Genomic DNA, 20,598 nt, shown 5'->3' on the forward strand with positions numbered 1-20,598 from the left:
CGTACTGCCAAATTGGTTGCACGTACTGGTTACACGTACTGCCAAATTCTCTAAAACGACATTGGAGGCTGTTTATGGTAGAGAAATTAACGTTAAATTCTCTGGCAGCAGCTCTGGTGGAAATCCTTGCAGTCAGCATGCCAATTCCACACCCCCTCAAAACTTGTGTTGTGTGACAAAACTGCACACTTTAGAGTAGCCTTTTATTGTACCCAGCACACAGTGCACCTATGTAATGATCATACTGTTAAATCAGCTAATTTGATATGCCACACTTGTCAGGTGGATGGATTATCTTGGCCAAGGAGAAATGTTCAATAACAGGAATGTAACCAAATTTGTGCACAAAATGTTAGAGAAATAAGCTTTAAGTGCGCATGGAACATTTCTGGGATCTTTTATTTCAGCTCATTAAATATGGGGCCAATGCTTTACATGTTGCGTGGATCTTTTTGTTCAGTGTAAATTGAGTCCAGGTCTCTCTGGATACTTTAGCCTTTGAGCTTATTTTTTGTTGTTGTAGATCCTTCCAAAAGCTGAGCTCCCAGCCAAGGACCTGGCAGCGCGGCTGGCAGCCCAAACAGGAGCACTTCCAGCAGGGTAACACAACCACTGGGAGAGGGGTGTGAACCCCCCTGGGATTTCCCATCCATAAATGCCAATAGTAAAGCCAAGCCATTTCTATCTATGTTGACAGAATGATGCTTTCGATATGACTGGAAGAATAGAAAATATGGTTATTCTTATGTCGTTGATACAGTACCGGACATGATAGAACTTGTGTGGTTCCAAGGGATCCTAAATAATAGTCACTTGTGTTATACCTTTGTAGTAACACAGCTGTTCAGGCTGGAGGAGGGGTAAGCAAGGATACACCTATTGTATCTACTTAGGCTGAGTGTGACTCATCTTTGTTGCAATCTCTCTCAGCAACATATATTTCTTACTAAAGATGGAGGTGCTTATGCACTGGGTAATACCGGCATGCACACTGTAGGGTTAACATAGATGACATATAGACGGCAAACTGTTCATCCTTAATTCGTTTTTTTTTGGACAGCACAAGCCATCCTCCTAATGAGGCCATTCAATCTATCTATGTAATGAAGAAAGCATAGGGCTAGTGTTAAACCAAAAGATGCAGGCCATACTAAAACATTACGCAATTCTATTGAGTTTCTTGAGTCATATACCTGTTCTCAAAGAGTAGCTTATTGCGCGTTGTGACGCAAAGGCCCTTTTGAATGCAACAGTATTCCGGTGTTAGCCAGTGAGAACCTATTAGCTACAGCTTGTAAATTCCTGGCTGAGGTCATTGTTGATATGAACGGAGAGGTTTGGATCATATCCTGCAGTTTTTTTTTCTGAGCTCCACTCGCTTTTAAGGAGCGTCTGGTATATCCACGCTAAAAACCTTGCAGTAGGACGCATCCGTGCGGAGATAGGTGAGTTAAATGCCATATTTTGAGAAGTAAAAAACAATCTAAAACCTAGTGAAAATATGTTATAATGGTTGAATAAAGTTTTCTTTGACTGTTCAGTGGAACGACTGTTGTGCGTAAAAGGTAAACTTTTTTTGTTATAACATATTTATTTACTCCGGTTGTCTATGACATAAGTAAATGCTTGAATTTTGTAACATTTTGGTTGTGGGTCCATGCAAAAAACATTAGACACAATGTGCATGTGCATTTTGGTCATTGAATGCTGGTTTACAGAATCAAATTCCTTGTAGTGGGCAGCATAGCCGTGAAGCAATTTAAGAGGTCTGATAAGGAGGGCTGGAATTTTAATAGTCAGTGATATAAAGTCATTTCCCTTCCCTGGAGGTATGTGCTGTTATTTATTCGTAGTGAATTTGAGCCTATTGGCAATCATTCATCACAAGTAGTATTTGTAAAGTAGCTGCTGCAATACATTTTGCTGACCAAAAATGTAAAGATTTTCACATTTCAGATGAAACCAAGGATTTCTAAGTGTCTATATGCATATGGGGAGTGTGTGACTTGGTAATTTACTGTAGCCCATGTGGCCAGATTTTAATGGTCTGGCATGAGCAGTTTAGTAAATTAGATTTACTAATGATTGTTATTCCAAGTTTCATAGTTTTACTGACATAAGGAAAAATGATTCACTGAAAAACTTGTTTTTATAGACAGATTATTAGGTTCGGTACATGCATGATGTCAAATATTCAATCAAACCCTGAAACCAGGTTTCTTGCATAAGTCAAAAGCAGCATTTGTCTACCTCAGGCAAAGTACTGTTTACAATGGGACACAAAAAGAAACTGGACTGCAAATAATGCTGTTTTGGACATATCCTGTAGTTGAAATTAAACCCGTTTTAATTGAATAGGGCCCTGAGCCCATGTCAAAAGCATCAGTGCTCAACAATACCATCATAATAGTAGCCTACTTTCCCCCCGTGGGTTCTTTAAATGTTTATTTCACCTTTATTTATTCAAGGTCAGCCCAAAACCCCTATAGGAAACACACAGTACAATAAGTTGCCCTCAGCCCTGCTACACTTTACTGGTTTGGCCAGCTGCCAAGTCAAATGTATGATGTCATTTTCTCCCAGCAGCAGCAGCCTCAGAACACAGTATCATTGGATTGGGTTTAGTGCCCATAGCTTTTCAGAATATGGTAGATAAATTATATGATACTTTACTGGAGGGCCTTGTGTTTCCTGCTGGAGGGCCTTGTGTTTCCTGTTTCTAATCAGACTGATTGACAAAGTTCCATTTGTTTGTAAAGTGAGCATTTGTGCCTTCATGAAGAATTTGTTCATGCAAAGTTTAGTCTTATCAACCAGTCGCATAAGCCTGACACACCAGCAATAGCAGCAGGACCCAATGTCCACAGACAGGATGCCCATTGGAACACATTGTGACATGTTAGATCAGTGGGCTCAGTTACTGGAGGACATTGTGTTTCCTGTATGGCCCACATCAGTTACTGGAGGGCCTTGTGTTTCCTGTATGGCCCACATCAGTTACTGGAGGACCTTGTGTTTCCTGTATGGACCACATCAGTTACTGGAGGGCCTTGTGTTTCCTGTATGGCCCACATCAGTTACTGGAGGGCCTTGTGTTTCCTGTATGGCCCACATCAGTTACTGCAGTGCCTTGTGTTTCCTGTATGGACCACATAATTTACTGGAGGACCTTGTGTTTCCTGTATGGCCCACATCAGTTACTGGAGGGCCTTGTGTTTCCTGTATGGCCCACATCAGTTACTGGAGGACCTTGTGTTTCCTGTATGGCCCACATCAGTTACTGGAGGGCCTTGTGTTTCCTGTATGGCCCACATCAGTTACTGCAGTGCCTTGTGTTTCCTGTATGGACCACATAATTTACTGGAGGACCTTGTGTTTCCTGTATGGCCCACATCAGTTACTGGAGGGCCTTGTGTTTCCTGTATGGCCCACATCAGTTACTGGTGGACCTTGTGTTTCCTGCTGGAGGGCCTTGTGTTTCCTGTATGGCCCACATCAGTTACTGGAGGGCCTTGTGTTTCCTGTATGCCCCACATCAGTTACTGGAGGACCTTGTGTTTCCTGTATGGCCCACATCAGTTACTGGAGGGCCTTGTGTTTCCTGTATGGCCCACATCAGTTACTGGAGGGCCTTGTGTTTCCTGTATGGCCCACATCAGTTACTGGAGGACCTTGTGTTTCCTGTATGGCCCACATCAGTTACTGGAGGGCCTTGTGTTTCCTGTATGGCCCACATCAGTTACTAGAGGACCTTGTGTTTCCTGCTGGAGGGCCTTGTGTTTCCTATATGGCCCACATCAGTTATTGGAGGGCCTTGTGTTTCCTGTATGGCCCACATCAGTTACTGGAGGGCCTTGTGTTTCCTGTATGGCCCACATCAGTTACTGGAGGGCCTTGTGTTTCCTGTATGGCCCACATCAGTTACTGGAGGGCCTTGTGTTTCCTGTATGGCCCACATCAGTTACTGGAGGACCTTGTGTTTCCTGTATGGACCACATCAGTTACTGGAGGGCCTTGTGTTTCCTGTATGGCCCACATCAGTTTCTGGAGGGCCTTGTGTTTCCTGTATGGCCCACATCAGTTACTGGAGGACCTTGTGTTTCCTGTATGGCCCACATCAGTTACTGGAGGACCTTGTGTTTCCTGTATGGACCACATCAGTTACTGGAGGGCCTTGTGTTTCCTGTATGGCCCACATCAGTTACTGGAGTGCATTGTGTTTCCTGTATGGACCACATAATTTACTGGAGGACCTTGTGTTTCCTGTATGGCCCACATCAGTTACTGGAGGGCCTTGTGTTTCCTGTATGGCCCACATCAGTTACTAGAGGACCTTGTGTTTCCTGCTGGAGGGCCTTGTGTTTCCTGTATGGCCCACATCAGTTACTGGAGGGCCTTGTGTTTCCTGTATGGCCCACATCAGTTACTGGTGGACCTTGTGTTTCCTGCTGGAGGGCCTTGTGTTTCCTGTATGGCCCACATCAGTTACTGGAGGGCCTTGTGTTTCCTGTATGCCCCACATCAGTTACTGGAGGACCTTGTGTTTCCTGTATGGCCCACATCAGTTACTGGAGGGCCTTGTGTTTCCTGTATGGCCCACATCAGTTTCTGGAGGGCCTTGTGTTTCCTGTATGGCCCACATCAGTTACTGGAGGACCTTGTGTTTCCTGTATGGCCCACATCAGTTACTGGAGGGCATTGTGTTTCCTGTATGGACCACATCAGTTACTGGAGGGCCTTGTGTTTCCTGTATGGCCCACATCAGTTACTGGAGGACCTTGTGTTTCCTGTATGGCCCACATCAGTTACTGGAGGGCCTTGTGTTTCCTGTATGGCCCACATCAGTTACTAGAGGACCTTGTGTTTCCTGCTGGAGGGCCTTGTGTTTCCTATATGGCCCACATCAGTTATTGGAGGGCCTTGTGTTTCCTGTATGGCCCACATAAGTTACTGGAGGGCCTTGTGTTTCCTGTATGGCCCACATCAGTTACTGGAGGGCCTTGTGTTTCCTGTATGGCTCACATCAGTTACTGGAGGGCCTTGTGTTTCCTGTATGCCCCACATCAGTTACTGCAGGACCTTGTGTTTCCTGTATGGACCACATCAGTTACTGGGGGGCCTTGTGTTTCCTGTATGGCCCACATCAGTTACTGGAGGGCCTTGTGTTTCCTGTATGGCCCACATCAGTTACTGGAGGACCTTGTGTTTCCTGTATGGCCCACATCAGTTACTGGAGGGCCTTGTGTTTCCTGTATGGCCCACATCAGTTACTGGAGGGCCTTGTGTTTCCTGTATGGCCCACATCAGTTACTGGAGTGCATTGTGTTTCCTGTATGGACCACATAATTTACTGGAGGACCTTGTGTTTCACATCAGTTACTGGAGGGCCTTGTGTTTCCTGTATGGCCCACATCAGTTATAGAGGGCCTTGTGTTTCCTGTATGGCCCACATCAGTTACTGGAGGGCCTTGTGTTTCCTGTATGGCCCACATCAGTTACTGGAGGGCCTTGTGTTTCCTGACCACATAATTTACTGGCCCACATCAGTTACTGGAGGGCCTTGTGTTTCCTGTATGCCCCACATCAGTTACTGCAGGACCTTGTGTTTCCTGTATGTTTCCCCCACATCAGTTACTACAGGACCTTGTGTTTCCTGTATGGCCCACATCAGTTACTGTAGGACCTTGTGTTTCATGGCCCACATCAGTTACTGGAGGACCTTGTGTTTCCTGTGGAGTGCCTTGTGCCCACATCAGTTACTGGAGGGCCTTGTGTTTCCTGTATGGCCCACATCAGTTACTGGAGGGCCTTGTGTTTCCTGTATGGCCCACATCAGTTACTGGAGGACCTTGTGTTTCCTGTATGTTTCCTATATGGCCCACATCAGTTACTGGAGGGCCTTGTGTTTCCTGTATGGCCCACATCAGTTACTGGAGGACCTTGTGTTTCCTGTATGGCCCACATCAGTTACTGGAGGGCCTTGTGTTTCCTGTATGGCCCACATCAGTTACTGGAGGGCCTTGTGTTTCCTGTATGGCCCACATCAGTTACTGGAGGACCTTGTGTTTCCTGTATGGCCCACATCAGTTACTGGAGGGCCTTGTGTTTCCTGTATGGCCCACATCAGTTACTGGAGTGCATTGTGTTTCCTGTATGGACCACATCATTTACTGGAGGACCTTGTGTTTCCTGTATGGCCCACATCAGTTACTGGAGGGCCTTGTGTTTCCTGTATGGCCCACATCAGTTACTGGAGGGCCTTGTGTTTCCTGTATGGCCCACATCAGTTACTGGAGGACCTTGTGTTTCCTGTATGGCCCACATCAGTTACTGGAGGGCCTTGTGTTTCCTGCTGGAGTGCCTTGTGTTTCCTGTATGGACCACATAATTTACTGGAGGACCTTGTGTTTCCTGTATGGCCCACATCAGTTACTGGAGGGCCTTGTGTTTCCTGTATGGCCCACATCAGTTACTAGAGGACCTTGTGTTTCCTGCTGGAGGGCCTTGTGTTTCCTATATGGCCCACATCAGTTATTGGAGGGCCTCTTGTTTCCTGTATGGCCCACATCAGTTACTGGAGGGCCTTGTGTTTCCTGTATGGCCCACATCATTTACTGGAGGACCTTGTGTTTCCTGTATGGCCCACATCAGTTACTGGAGGGCCTTGTGTTTCCTGTATGGCCCACATCAGTTACTGGAGGACCTTGTGTTTCCTGCTGGAGGGCCTTGTGTTTCCTGTATGGCCCACATCAGTTACTGGAGGGCCTTGTGTTTCCTGTATGGCCCACATCAGTTACTGGAGGACCTTGTGTTACCTGTATGGCCCACATCAGTTACTGGAGGGCCTTGTGTTTCCTGCTGGAGGGCCTTGTGTTTCCTGTATGGCCCACATCAGTTACTGGAATGCATTGTGTTTCCTGTATGGACCACATCATTTACTGGAGGACCTTGTGTTTCCTGTATGGCCCACATCAGTTACTGGAGGGCCTTGTGTTTCCTGTATGGCCCACATCAGTTACTGGAGGGCCTTGTGTTTCCTGTATGGCCCACATCAGTTACTGGAGGACCTTGTGTTACCTGTATGGCCCACATCAGTTACTGGAGGGCCTTGTGTTTCCTGCTGGAGGGCCTTGTGTTTCCTGTATGGCCCACATCAGTTACTGGAGGGCCTTGTGTTTCCTGTATGGCCCACATCAGTTACTGGAGGGCCTTGTGTTTCCTGTATGGCCCACATCAGTTACTGGAGGGCCTTGTGTTTCCTGTATGGCCCACATCAGTTACTGGAGGACCTTGTGTTTCCTGTATGGCCCACATCAGTTACTGGAGGACCTTGTGTTTCCTGCTGGAGGGCCTTGTGCTTCCTGTATGGCCCACATCAGTTACTGGAGGGCCTTGTGTTTCCTGTATGGCCCACATCAGTTACTGGAGGGCCTTGTGTTTCCTGTATGGCCCACATCAGTTACTGGAGGACCTTGTGTTTCCTGTATGGCCCACAACAGTTACTGGACAAGGAACACCATTAGACCCAACCAAATCATGAGAAAATAAAAAGATCATTACTTGACACATTGGAAAGAATTAACAAAAAAAGTGAGCAAACTAGAATGCTATTTGTTTCTAAACAGAGAGTACACAGTGGCAGAATACCTGACCACCGTGACTCACCCAAAATTAAGGAAAGCTTCGACTATGTACAGACTCAGTCAGCATAGCCTTGCTATTCAGAAAGGCCGCCGTAGGCAGACATGGCTCTCAAGAGAAGACAGGCTATGTGCACACTGCCCACAAAATGGGGTGGAAACTGAGCTGCACTTCCTAACCTCCTGCCCAATGTATGATCATATTAGAGAGACATATTTCCCTCAGATTACACAGACCCAGAAAGAATTAAATAACAAATGTAATTTTGATAAACTCCCAACTAACCGGTGTCTGTATGTAGCCTCGCTACTTTTATAGCCTCGCTACTTTTATTGCCTCGCTACTTTTATAGCCTCGCTACTGTTATTTTTCACTGTCTTTTTACTGTTGTTTTTATTTCCTTACTTACCTATTGTTCACCTAACACCTTTTTTGCACTATTGGTTAGAGCCTGTAAGTAAGCATTTCACTGTAAGTATTCGGCGCACGTGACGAATAAACTTTGAATTGATATCTACTGGGTGAAATACCACAGTGTGCCATCACAGCAGCAAGATTTATGACCTGTTGCCACGAGAAAAGGGCAACCAGTGAAGAACAAACACCATTATAAATACAACCCATATTTATGTTTATTTATTTTATCTTGTGTACTTGAACTATTTCCACATTGTGACAACACTGTATATATATAATATGACATTTGAAATGTCTTTATTCTTTGTGAGTGTAATGTTGACTGTACATTTTTGCTGTTTATTTCACTTTTGTTTATTATCTATTTCACTTGCTATGGCAGTGTAAACATATGTTTCCCAAGCCAATAAAGCCCCTTAAATTGAATTGAATTGAATTAAGAGAGAGAGGTAGAGAGAGATAGAGAGAGAGATAGAGAGATAGAGGGAGAGGGAGAGAGGTAAAGAGGTAGAGAAAGAGAGAGCTCATAACCCTCTCCCAGACCAGATCTCCCTCTTTCCCATTAGCCGTGTGTCCCTCTTCAAACCCTAAACTGATGTAATCATACTTATCCGTCCCATGACTGTGAATGTAACCATATTCTGCATCTTGGGGTCTCACCGCTTTTGAAGTGTGTTCTGCTGGCCTATAAGGACGGATGAAGTCAGAGGGAAACTCACACCTATTCAACAAGTGAGTCTGTCCTTCTTTACATTTCATTTACATTTAAGTCATTTAGCAGGCCTTATCCAGAGGACTTACAAATTGGTGCATTCACCTTATGACATCCAGTGGAAAGCCACACCTATTCAACAGGTGGGGGGGTGAAGTCCTAGGTAGAGATGTCCATTCTTTACATGCTCTTTCCATTGTCCTACTGATCCTATCTTGTCAACTTGACATATATTGTGGACAGACTTCTCCATCCCCATCAACCGAGCAGACTGAGCTATTGGAGCAGTTGACCTTTGCAGAGTTCCAGAGATCTGTGAGTCATGCAGAAGCAAAGGGAGCCTGAAGTGTTGGCCTGCCCACCGTGAAGTCTTAATCAATGAGTGTGTGTGTCTGAATTCTGCATCATGGGAGAAGAAGTTTGGATGCTGTTGAATGGAAAAGGACACACATACAGTAATCCCCCCACCTTTCTGGTGCCCTGCTGTCCTTGATGGACACACATACAGTAATCCCCCCACCTACCCCACCTTTCTGGTGCCCTGCTGTCCTTGATGGACACACATACAGTAATCCCCCACCTACCCCACCTTTCTGGTGCCCTGCTGTCCTTGATGGACACACATACAGTAATCCCCCCACCTCCCCCACCTTTCTGGTGCCCTGCTGTCCTTGATGGACACACATACAGTAATCCCCCACCTACCCCACATTTCTGGTGCCCTGCTGTCCTTGATGGACACACATACAGTAATCCCCCCACCTCCCCCACATTTCTGGTGCCCTGCTGTCCTTGATGGACACACATACAGTAATCCCCCCACCTACCCCACCTTTCTGGTGCCCTGCTGTCCTTGATGGACACACATACAGTAATCCCCCACCTACCCCACCTTTCTGGTGCCCTGCTGTCCTTGATGGACACACATACAGTAATCCCCCACCTACCCCACCTTTCTGGTGCCCTGCTGTCCTTGATGGACACACATACAGTAATCCCCCACCTACCCCACCTTTCTGGTGCCCTGCTGTCCTTGATGGACACACATACAGTAATCCCCCACCTACCCCACCTTTCTGGTGCCCTGCTGTCCTTGATGGACACACATACAGTAATCCCCCACCTACCCCACCTTTCTGGTGCCCTGCTGTCCTTGATGGACACACATACAGTAATCCCCCACCTACCCCACCTTTCTGGTGCCCTGCTGTCCTTGATGGACACACATACAGTAATCCCCCACCTACCCCACCTTTCTGGTGCCCTGCTGTCCTTGATGGACACACATACAGTAATCCCCCACCTCCCCCACCTTTCTGGTGCCCTGCTGTCCTTGATGGACACACATACAGTAATCCCCCACCTACCCCACCTTTCTGGTGCCCTGCTGTCCTTGATGGACACACATACAGTAATCCCCCACCTACCCCACCTTTCTGGTGCCCTGCTGTCCTTGATGGACACACATACAGTAATCCCCCCACCTACCCCACCTTTCTGGTGCCCTGCTGTCCTTGATGGACACACATACAGTAATCCCCCACCTACCCCACCTTTCTGGTGCCCTGCTGTCCTTGATGGACACACATACAGTAATCCCCCACCTCCCCCACCTTTCTGGTGCCCTGCTGTCCTTGATGGACACTCATACAGTAATCCCCCACCTACCCCACCTTTCTGGTGCCCTGCTGTCCTTGATGGACACACATACAGTAATCCCCCACCTACCCCACCTTTCTGGTGCCCTGCTGTCCTTGATGGACACACATACAGTAATCCCCCCACCTACCCCACCTTTCTGGTGCCCTGCTGTCCTTGATGGACACACATACAGTAATCCCCCACCTACCCCACCTTTCAGGTGCCCTGCTGTCCTTGATGGACACACATACAGTAATCCCCCACCTACCCCACCTTTCTGGTGCCCTGCTGTCCTTGATGGACACACATACAGTAATCCCCCACCTACCCCACCTTTCTGGTGCCCTGCTGTCCTTGATGGACACACATACAGTAATCCCCCCCACCTACCCCACCTTTCTGGTGCCCTGCTGTCCTTGATGGACACACATACAGTAATCCCCCACCTACCCCACCTTTCCGGTGCCCTGCTGTCCTTGATGGACACACATACAGTAATCCCCCACCTACCCCACCTTTCTGGTGCCCTGCTGTCCTTGATGGACACACATACAGTAATCCCCCCACCTCCCCACCTTTCCGGTGCCCTGCTGTCCTTGATGGACACACATACAGTAATCCCCCACCTACCCCACCTTTATGGTGCCCTGCTGTCCTTGATGGACACACATACAGTAATCCCCCACCCCCCACCTTTCCGGTGCCCTGCTGTCCTTGATGGACACACATACAGTAATCCCCCACCTACCCCACCTTTCCGGTGCCCTGCTGTCCTTGATGGACACACATACAGTAATCCCCCACCTACCCCACCTTTCCGGTGCCCTGCTGTCCTTGATGGACACACATACAGTAATCCCCCACCTACCCCACCTTTCCGGTGCCCTGCTGTCCTTGATGGACACACATACAGTAATCCCCCCCACCTACCCCACCTTTCCGGTGCCCTGCTGTCCTTGATGGACACACATACAGTAATCCCCCACCTACCCCACCTTTCCGGTGCCCTGCTGTCCTTGATGGACACACATACAGTAATCCCCCACCTACCCCACCTTTCTGGTGCCCTGCTGTCCTTGATGGACACACATACAGTAATCCCCCACCTACCCCACCTTTCTGGTGCCCTGCTGTCCTTGATGGACACACATACAGTAATCCCCCACCTCCCCCACCTTTCTGGTGCCCTGCTGTCCTTGATGGACACACATACAGTAATCCCCCACCTACCCCACCTTTCTGGTGCCCTGCTGTCCTTGATGGACACACATACAGTAATCCCCCACCTCCCCCACCTTTCTGGTGCCCTGCTGTCCTTGATGGACACACATACAGTAATCCCCCACCTCCCCCACCTTTCTGGTGCCCTGCTGTCCTTGATGGACACACATACAGTAATCCCCCACCTCCCCCACCTTTCTGGTGCCCTGCTGTCCTTGATGGACACACATACAGTAATCCCCCACCTACCCCACCTTTCTGGTGCCCTGCTGTCCTTGATGGACACACATACAGTAATCCCCCCACCTACCCCACCTTTCCGGTGCCCTGCTGTCCTTGATGGACACACATACAGTAATCCCCCCACCTACCCCACCTTTCTGGTGCCCTGCTGTCCTTGATGGACACACATACAGTAATCCCCCCACCTCCCCCACCATTCTGGTGCCCTGCTGTCCTTGATGGACACACATACAGTAATCCCCCCACCTACCCCACCTTTCTGGTGCCCTGCTGTCCTTGATGGACACACATACAGTAATCCCCCCACCTACCCCACCTTTCTGGTGCCCTGCTGTCCTTGATGGACACACATACAGTAATCCCCCACCTACCCCACCTTTCTGGTGCCCTGCTGTCCTTGATGGACACACATACAGTAATCCCCCACCTACCCCACCTTTCTGGTGCCCTGCTGTCCTTGATGGACACACATACAGTAATCCCCCACCTACCCCACCTTTCTGGTGCCCTGCTGTCCTTGATGGACACACATACAGTAATCCCCCACCTACCCCACCTTTCTGGTGCCCTGCTGTCCTTGATGGACACACATACAGTAATCCCCCACCTCCCCCTCCTTTCTGGTGCCCTGCTGTCCTTGATGGACACACATACAGTAATCCCCCACCTACCCCACCTTTCCGGTGCCCTGCTGTCCTTGATGGACACACATACAGTAATCCCCCACCTCCCCCACCTTTCTGGTGCCCTGCTGTCCTTGATGGACACTCATACAGTAATCCCCCACCTACCCCACCTTTCTGGTGCCCTGCTGTCCTTGATGGACACACATACAGTAATCCCCCCACCTACCCCACCTTTCTGGTGCCCTGCTGTCCTTGATGGACACACATACAGTAATCCCCCCACCTACCCCACCTTTCTGGTGCCCTGCTGTCCTTGATGGACACACATACAGTAATCCCCCACCTACCCCACCTTTCAGGTGCCCTGCTGTCCTTGATGGACACACATACAGTAATCCCCCACCTACCCCACCTTTCTGGTGCCCTGCTGTCCTTGATGGACACACATACAGTAATCCCCCCACCTACCCCACCTTTCTGGTGCCCTGCTGTCCTTGATGGACACACATACAGTAATCCCCCCACCTACCCCACCTTTCTGGTGCCCTGCTGTCCTTGATGGACACACATACAGTAATCCCCCCACCTACCCCACCTTTCCGGTGCCCTGCTGTCCTTGATGGACACACATACAGTAATCCCCCCACCTACCCCACCTTTCTGGTGCCCTGCTGTCCTTGATGGACACACATACAGTAATCCCCCCACCTCCCCCACCTTTCCGGTACCCTGCTGTCCTTGATGGACACACATACAGTAATCCCCCCACCTACCCCACCTTTATGGTGCCCTGCTGTCCTTGATGGACACACATACAGTAATCCCCCCACCTTTCCGGTGCCCTGCTGTCCTTGATGGACACACATACAGTAATCCCCCCACCTACCCCACCTTTCCGGTGCCCTGCTGTCCTTGATGGACACACATACAGTAATCCCCCCACCTACCCCACCTTTCCGGTGCCCTGCTGTCCTTGATGGACACACATACAGTAATCCCCCCACCTACCCCACCTTTCCGGTGCCCTGCTGTCCTTGATGGACACACATACAGTAATCCCCCCACCTACCCCACCTTTCCGGTGCCCTGCTGTCCTTGATGGACACACATACAGTAATCCCCCCACCTACCCCACCTTTCCGGTGCCCTGCTGTCCTTGATGGACACACATACAGTAATCCCCCCACCTACCCCACCTTTCTGGTGCCCTGCTGTCCTTGATGGACACACATACAGTAATCCCCCCACCTACCCCACCTTTCTGGTGCCCTGCTGTCCTTGATGGACACACATACAGTAATCCCCCCACCTACCCCACCTTTCTGGTGCCCTGCTGTCCTTGATGGACACACATACAGTAATCCCCCCACCTCCCCCACCTTTCTGGTGCCCTGCTGTCCTTGATGGACACACATACAGTAATCCCCCCACCTCCCCCACCTTTCTGGTGCCCTGCTGTCCTTGATGGACACACATACAGTAATCCCCCCACCTACCCCACCTTTCTGGTGCCCTGCTGTCCTTGATGGACACACATACAGTAATCCCCCCACCTCCCCCACCTTTCTGGTGCCCTGCTGTCCTTGATGGACACACATACAGTAATCCCCCACCTCCCCCACCTTTCTGGTGCCCTGCTGTCCTTGATGGACACACATACAGTAATCCCCCACCTCCCCCACCTTTCTGGTGCCCTGCTGTCCTTGATGGACACACATACAGTAATCCCCCACCTCCCCTCCTTTCTGGTGCCCTGCTGTCCTTGATGGACACACATACAGTAATCCCCCCACCTACCCCACCTTTCTGGTGCCCTGCTGTCCTTGATGGACACACATACAGTAATCCCCCCCACCTACCCCACCTTTCTGGTGCCCTGCTGTCCTTGATGGACACACATACAGTAATCCCCCACCTACCCCACCTTTCTGGTGCCCTGCTGTCCTTGATGGACACACATACAGTAATCCCCCACCTACCCCACCTTTCTGGTGCCCTGCTGTCCTTGATGGACACACATACAGTAATCCCCCCACCTCCCCCTCCTTTCTGGTGCCCTGCTGTCCTTGATGGACACACATACAGTAATCCCCCCCACCTACCCCACCTTTCTGGTGCCCTGCTGTCCTTGATGGACACACATACAGTAATCCCCCACCTACCCCACCTTTCTGGTGCCCTGCTGTCCTTGATGGACACACATACAGTAATCCCCCACCTACCCCACCTTTCTGGTGCCCTGCTGTCCTTGATGGACACACATACAGTAATCCCCCACCTACCCCTCCTTTCTGGTGCCCTGCTGTCCTTGATGGACACACACACACACACACACACACACACACACACACACACACACACACACACACCTCTGTGCACGACTAGGAGTCATTCCTGAATCGAGTGTTGTGGATATTTTGTCAGTGCCACGTCCTGTTGTGAGATGTGACAATGTCAATTTGTTGACAAAATGGCCATGGCCTTTTAGGCTCGTGTCCACTCAGAAATCACACATATTTGACCCTGTCAGTCTACACCTCACAACTCTCCCCGCACGTCTGTTGTTGCTAGGTAATGTGTGTTGATGTACAGTAGTGCCGTGGCTGTGTCACCGTCTCCCTGTGTGTGGTGGTGAGTCAGTAATACTTTAGTACTCCCCTGACAGAGATAAGATGGCCCTATCACTACCCTGTCCACTGCCCGGGACCAGGAACAGATGGTGACTGAGTCACAACAGAACTCAGAGAGAACAGGACCAGGAACAGATGGTGACTGAGTCATAACAGAACTCAGAGAGACACACAGAGGGGACATTCTGAGAAATGAACCATTGGAAAGCCTGTCCTTTTGTTTCTGTCTGGGCTATAACAGCCATCCATTAACTCTTATATCATGATCAGAGGCTGGCATTTGTTGGTCGGTAAATGTGTAATTGACAAGTCAAACACCAGATGAATAATGCCTGTTGCCAATGGACCTCAGTGATATATCTGTCTGTCTCACAGGGAACGGGGCTCTGGTGGTCTTATGTTGTGGAGGCATGGGCCCTATTCCTGCTTCTGGTCAGAAAGTCCACTCCAGGCGTCCTGTTGAAACCCCCTGGTAACATGAGCAATAAGACTCTGTCTGGTTAGATGTGTGATGTTAATGCACAGAGTTTTCACATTATCCATCACCCCCACCACCACTACAGAACTGCTGCCAGGATTTCCTCCCAACAGCCTCTTTGATCTCTCCTAGAGAGAGTAGAGATTGAGGCCACACCCCAGAGTGAGGAACACTCCATCAACACACATTACATCTCATTTGTGTGGGAAATAGCTTTCCATGCATGAGAACTCTGAATGTATTGAGACTTTAAAGAGTCCCCATCTCTGTTGGACAGGCTGACACACTGCAACATGACACAATAGATTACAAAGATAGGAAACTGAAGGTAGTACATTTTCCTACAGTATGTATCACGTCTGTATGGCTTTTGGCTAACTAACCAAGTACATCTTGTAGTTGGAAAAGCTCTTTGTGGTTCTGGTGAGGTTTGTTTTTGCTGATGGAGCCAGGGTGAGTGTGTGGTGCTATTTCTGTCTTGTATAGGGCAGGACCTAAGGGACTTGCAGGTGGGCGTGCGTTCCTCTGCTATTGTCTACCAGGGTAGTAGGCACAGTCTCATCAGCAGTACCTGCAAATGAGCCTGTCACACCGCTGTCAACATTACACACAGGCATGTGCACATGGATAAGCATGGACACACGCACATTCACACACAAACACACACACAAAACACAAACACTGATTTATATTGTTGTACAGTACTAAACCATAGACCGCTTTAAAGCTTTAATCAACAAAACAACTGCCTGTTCCAGACAGAGGGAGAGATGATGGGAGAGAAGGAGGGAGAGATGAAGGGAGAGATTATGGGAGAGATGGATGGAGAGATGAAGGGAGAGGTGGAGGGAGAGATGATGGGAGAGATGGAGGGAGAGATGATGGGAGAGATGGGAGAGGTGGAGGGTGAAATGAAGGGAGAGGTGGAGGGAGAGATGATGGGAGAGATGGAGGGAGAGATGAAGTGAGAGATGGAGGGAGAGATGAAGGGAGAGGTGGAGGGAGAGATGAAGGGAGAGGTGGAGGGAGAGAGAGGGAGAGAAAAATGAAGAGAAGAACTAATGGAGGCTGTACAAGGCAGAAAGGGGGGGGGTATGGGGGATGGGTGTACAGTTGTAGGATTTACATTTGATCAAATCAAGTCAAATCAAATTTATTTATATAGCCCTTCGTACATCAGCTGATATCTCAAAGTGCTGTACAGAAACCCAGCCTAAAACCCCAAACAGCAAGCAATGCAGGTGTAGAAGCACGGTGGCTAGGAAAAACTCCCTAGAAAGGCCAAAACCTAGGAAGAAACCTAGAGAGGAACCAGGCTATGTGGGGTGGCCAGTCCTCTTCTGGCTGTGCCGGGTGGAGATTATAACAGAACATGGCCAAGATGTTCAAATGTTCATAAATGACCAGCATGGTCGAATAATAACAAGGCAGAACAGTTGAAACTGGAGCAGCAGCACAGTCAGGTGGACCGGGGACAGCAAGGAGTCATGCACACATGACTGTAAGTCGCTTTGGATAAAAGGGTCAGCTAAATGGCATATATTATTATATTATTATTATTATTATATTATCATGTCAGGTAGTCCTGGGGCACGGTCCTAGGGCTCAGGTCCTCCGAGAGAGAGAAAGAAAGAGAGAATTAGAGAGAGCATATGTGGGGTGGCCCGTCCTCTTCTGGCTGTGCCGGGTGGAGATTATAACAGAACATGGCCAAGATGTTCAAATGTTCATAAATGACCAGCATGGTCGAATAATATTAAGGCAGAACAGTTGAGGGAGAAATTTCCTGCAACGCTGTAAATGTTAAACTTGTAATGTGCTTGGGATTTAAAAAGGCTTCTGAAGATGGACATTTTGGACTTGATTTTCGGTTACGAAAACATCAACCCCTACAAAAATGTCCATTCATTATAATCCACAAAATAATTCACATTTCCTGTTGCTGCAGGATTATTTTCCTGCTGTAGCAAACTGGCTCAAATGAAGATCCTATATATGTACTCAACAGAGGAGAGAAGACGGGACTCTTCCTCAGGGGGCTTTAAGTGGTGTGATGTGGTGTCCATGGCTGCTGCCTGATCATTAATGTTTCTCTGTGGGTTTAGTTTGAGGGACAGATGATATAAACAGACAGGCAATGAATGAAAAAACATGATGTTCGATCCTCAGTAATGGGACAAATCAAATCTGCAAGTACGACCAGATGCCTTAAACAAACATCCACTGCTTTCTCTTCCTTCCTGTTGGATCTGTTGTCCTCTGTCTGGCCTAGTGTTTTTATTATCCTGGTTTATATGGTTCTTGTCCTCAATGACACCCCATTCCCTATATAGTGCACTGCTTTTGACCATGGTCCATAGGGCTCTAGTCAAATGTAGTGCTCTTTGCAGAGGATAGGATGTCATTTAAGTGCAGAGACATGGTAGACTCATTAGGGCAACAATAAATAATGGGGATCTCTTTACTCAGGTCATTGACTTGATGATGAGTCCTGATTGTTCAATCCAGTTACTGGCCTCCCCACCCAAGTTTCCGTCATTACCTACAATACCTTTCTGTTCTGTTCTGTCTCTATTTCGCTCTCTCTCTCTTCCCCTCCCTCTCCTCCAAACCTTATTTATGTGAGTTAATACTGTTGTACTGTCTGTCTATGGCAGGGTTCCCTAACAGGCAGCCCACAGGGGATTGTATTTGGCCCGCAAGTTTTTATTGATTTATTTTGGACATAAAAGACTGTAAAAACACCAGAAAATCATCTCAAAATGTTCATTTTGGAAATATGTTCCAAGGTCTTCTCACACATAATAGAGAGATAAACACTGAGTGGACAAAACATTAGGAACACCTTCCTAATATTGAGTTGCACCCCCTTTTGCCCTCAGAACAGCCTCAATTCATCGGGGAATGGACTTCACAAGGTGTCGAAAGCATTCCACAGGGATGCTGGCCCATGTTGACTCCAATGCTTCCCACAGTTGTGTCAAGTTGGCTGGATGTCCTTGATACACACAGGAAACGGTTGAGCATGAAACACCCAGCAGCGTTGCAGTTCTTGACACACTGTAACCGGTGCATGAGACATCTACTACCATACCCCATTCAAAGGCACTTCAATCTTTTGTCTTGCCCAGTCACACTCTGAATGGCACAAATACACAATCCATGGCGCAATGGTCTCAAGGCTTAAAAATCCTTCTTTAACCTGTCTGCTCCCCTTCATCTACACTGATTGAAGTGGATTTAACAAGTGACATCAATAAGGGATCGTAGTTTTCACCTGGATTCACCTGGTCAGTCTATGTCATGGAAAGAGCAGGTGTTCCTAATGTTTTGTACACTCAGTGTATGCGATCGTACACAAAATTTGAAATGATGATGTTTTAGTCAAATGTTATATCCGTTTGGAATTCTTGTGTTCAATTTACAGTCTACAAATGATCAGTGATTATGTTCCGGACCCAAAGACCATCCGCTCAGGGAAAAACGTACCGCGGCTGAGGCGAGTTGATGGTCCCTGGTGTTACAAATGTCATCTTCGCTACTTTCAATGAAATATTTCTGCTGAGAGCCACTGAGGTCACAGACGTATTCAACACTGAAAAACAAAGTGCTTGAAAATGTATTACCCGCGTGTGCCTTGAATAACCTTGGCTGGGAGCGCTTCAGGACATAGTTTTGAGAATACATCATTGAGTTATGGGAGTACCGACACACACACACACACACACACACACACACACACACACACACACACACACACACACACACACACACACACACACACACACACACACACACACACACACACACACACACACACACACACACACACACACACACACACACACACACACACACACACATTTTTTTCATATTTCCTATAAAGCCTTCCACCATGTTCTAAGTGTTTATGGTAATATAAAGTGTTACTAAATAAACAAACCATAAATTAAGGTTTGATTGACACTCAGCCTGTTTGCACAATGCCTTTCACTGAGTAATGATATCAACATGCTGGTCGGTTGCAGTGCTTCAGTGCTTGATATTAATCCATTCACGTACTGCAAACACATTCTACACACTAACAAACAAATATCATAGGGGTAGTGGGGCTATACTATCTGTTGTCCCTCGTGGTCCTCATTCCAGAGCTTTGGAATCTCTCCCCCACCCCTACCCCCCTACACTCTATTCTTTTGATGCATATCCTAAAATGGAATGGTTCATGGTTGGGTTTGTGTGTGGGGTTAGGGGGTGTGGGTGAGGGGGTGTGGGGTGTTGGGGTGAGGGGCAGCTGTTAGCCTCAGGGCGTGGATCAGAGGGGGTGTATATATAGCCTATACCTTGGTGGGGTGTGTGGATCACCCTGTGTGGATGCTACTCTCTCCTCCGTTCCTTGGTTCTGTCCTTACCTCTCTTACCTGGACCTAAACATGGCTTACAGACTCTCAGGTAAATAATTATGATAGATGATTTTATTCCATTACTGATACCTAGTGCTGGAATAGTGGTGGTGGTTTGGGGAGATTTTCTCAAGTCCGGTCAGAGACTGACTGGTCGGTTGTGGGAAGTTCCTCTTGGGTCTCGGTTAGAAACATGGGTTTGTTTAGTGGGTCAGAATTGAAAACATTTTGGGAACCTGGAGTACTTTATCTGATTATTGATTTTATTTTTTTGGTGGAAAGAAAACGAAGGTCTTGTGACACAACAGAGGGAGCAGAAAGGTCCATAGAGGTAGAAAACGAAGGTCTTGTGACACAACAGAGGGAGCAGAAAGGTCCATAGAGGTAGAAAACGAAGGTCTTGTGACACAACAGAGGGAGCAGAAAGGTCCATAGAGGTAGAAAGAAGTTGAACATGTTTTTGGGGAGAAAAGGTATAGTTTGACCTTTTTTAAGGCAATGCCATTTACAGCAGGATTAATGTACTTGGGGGAAGTTAAGTCCTTGGGACAGCATCATTTTGGCTGTCAGTAGATCATCAAAGAGG

General features: G+C 48.1%; 1 protein-coding gene across 3 annotated transcripts in view; it reads left to right on the top strand.

The window, feature by feature from the left end:
• The first annotated feature begins 1,286 nt into the window (after positions 1-1,286).
• The window catches only part of LOC118372129 (four and a half LIM domains protein 1-like), a 28,462-nt gene continuing 9,150 nt past the window's right edge, over positions 1,287-20,598 (top strand). The window contains exon 1 of one of the 3 annotated variants that reach the window (XM_052488315.1): positions 1,287-1,445. Coding sequence is in view for 1 of the 3 variants with exons in the window: in XM_052488314.1 (XP_052344274.1) it covers positions 20,043-20,061 (19 nt within the window). In the remaining 2 variants the exon portion in view is untranslated. Of the gene's footprint in view, positions 1,446-8,743; positions 8,791-19,924; positions 20,062-20,598 lie in introns of those variants that run through there. The other 2 variants (XM_052488316.1, XM_052488314.1) reach the window with 2 other exon arrangements.

This window comes from Oncorhynchus keta, chromosome 30 (genome assembly GCF_023373465.1).
Source record: "Oncorhynchus keta strain PuntledgeMale-10-30-2019 chromosome 30, Oket_V2, whole genome shotgun sequence".
Taxonomy (NCBI): Eukaryota; Metazoa; Chordata; class Actinopteri; order Salmoniformes; family Salmonidae; genus Oncorhynchus; species Oncorhynchus keta.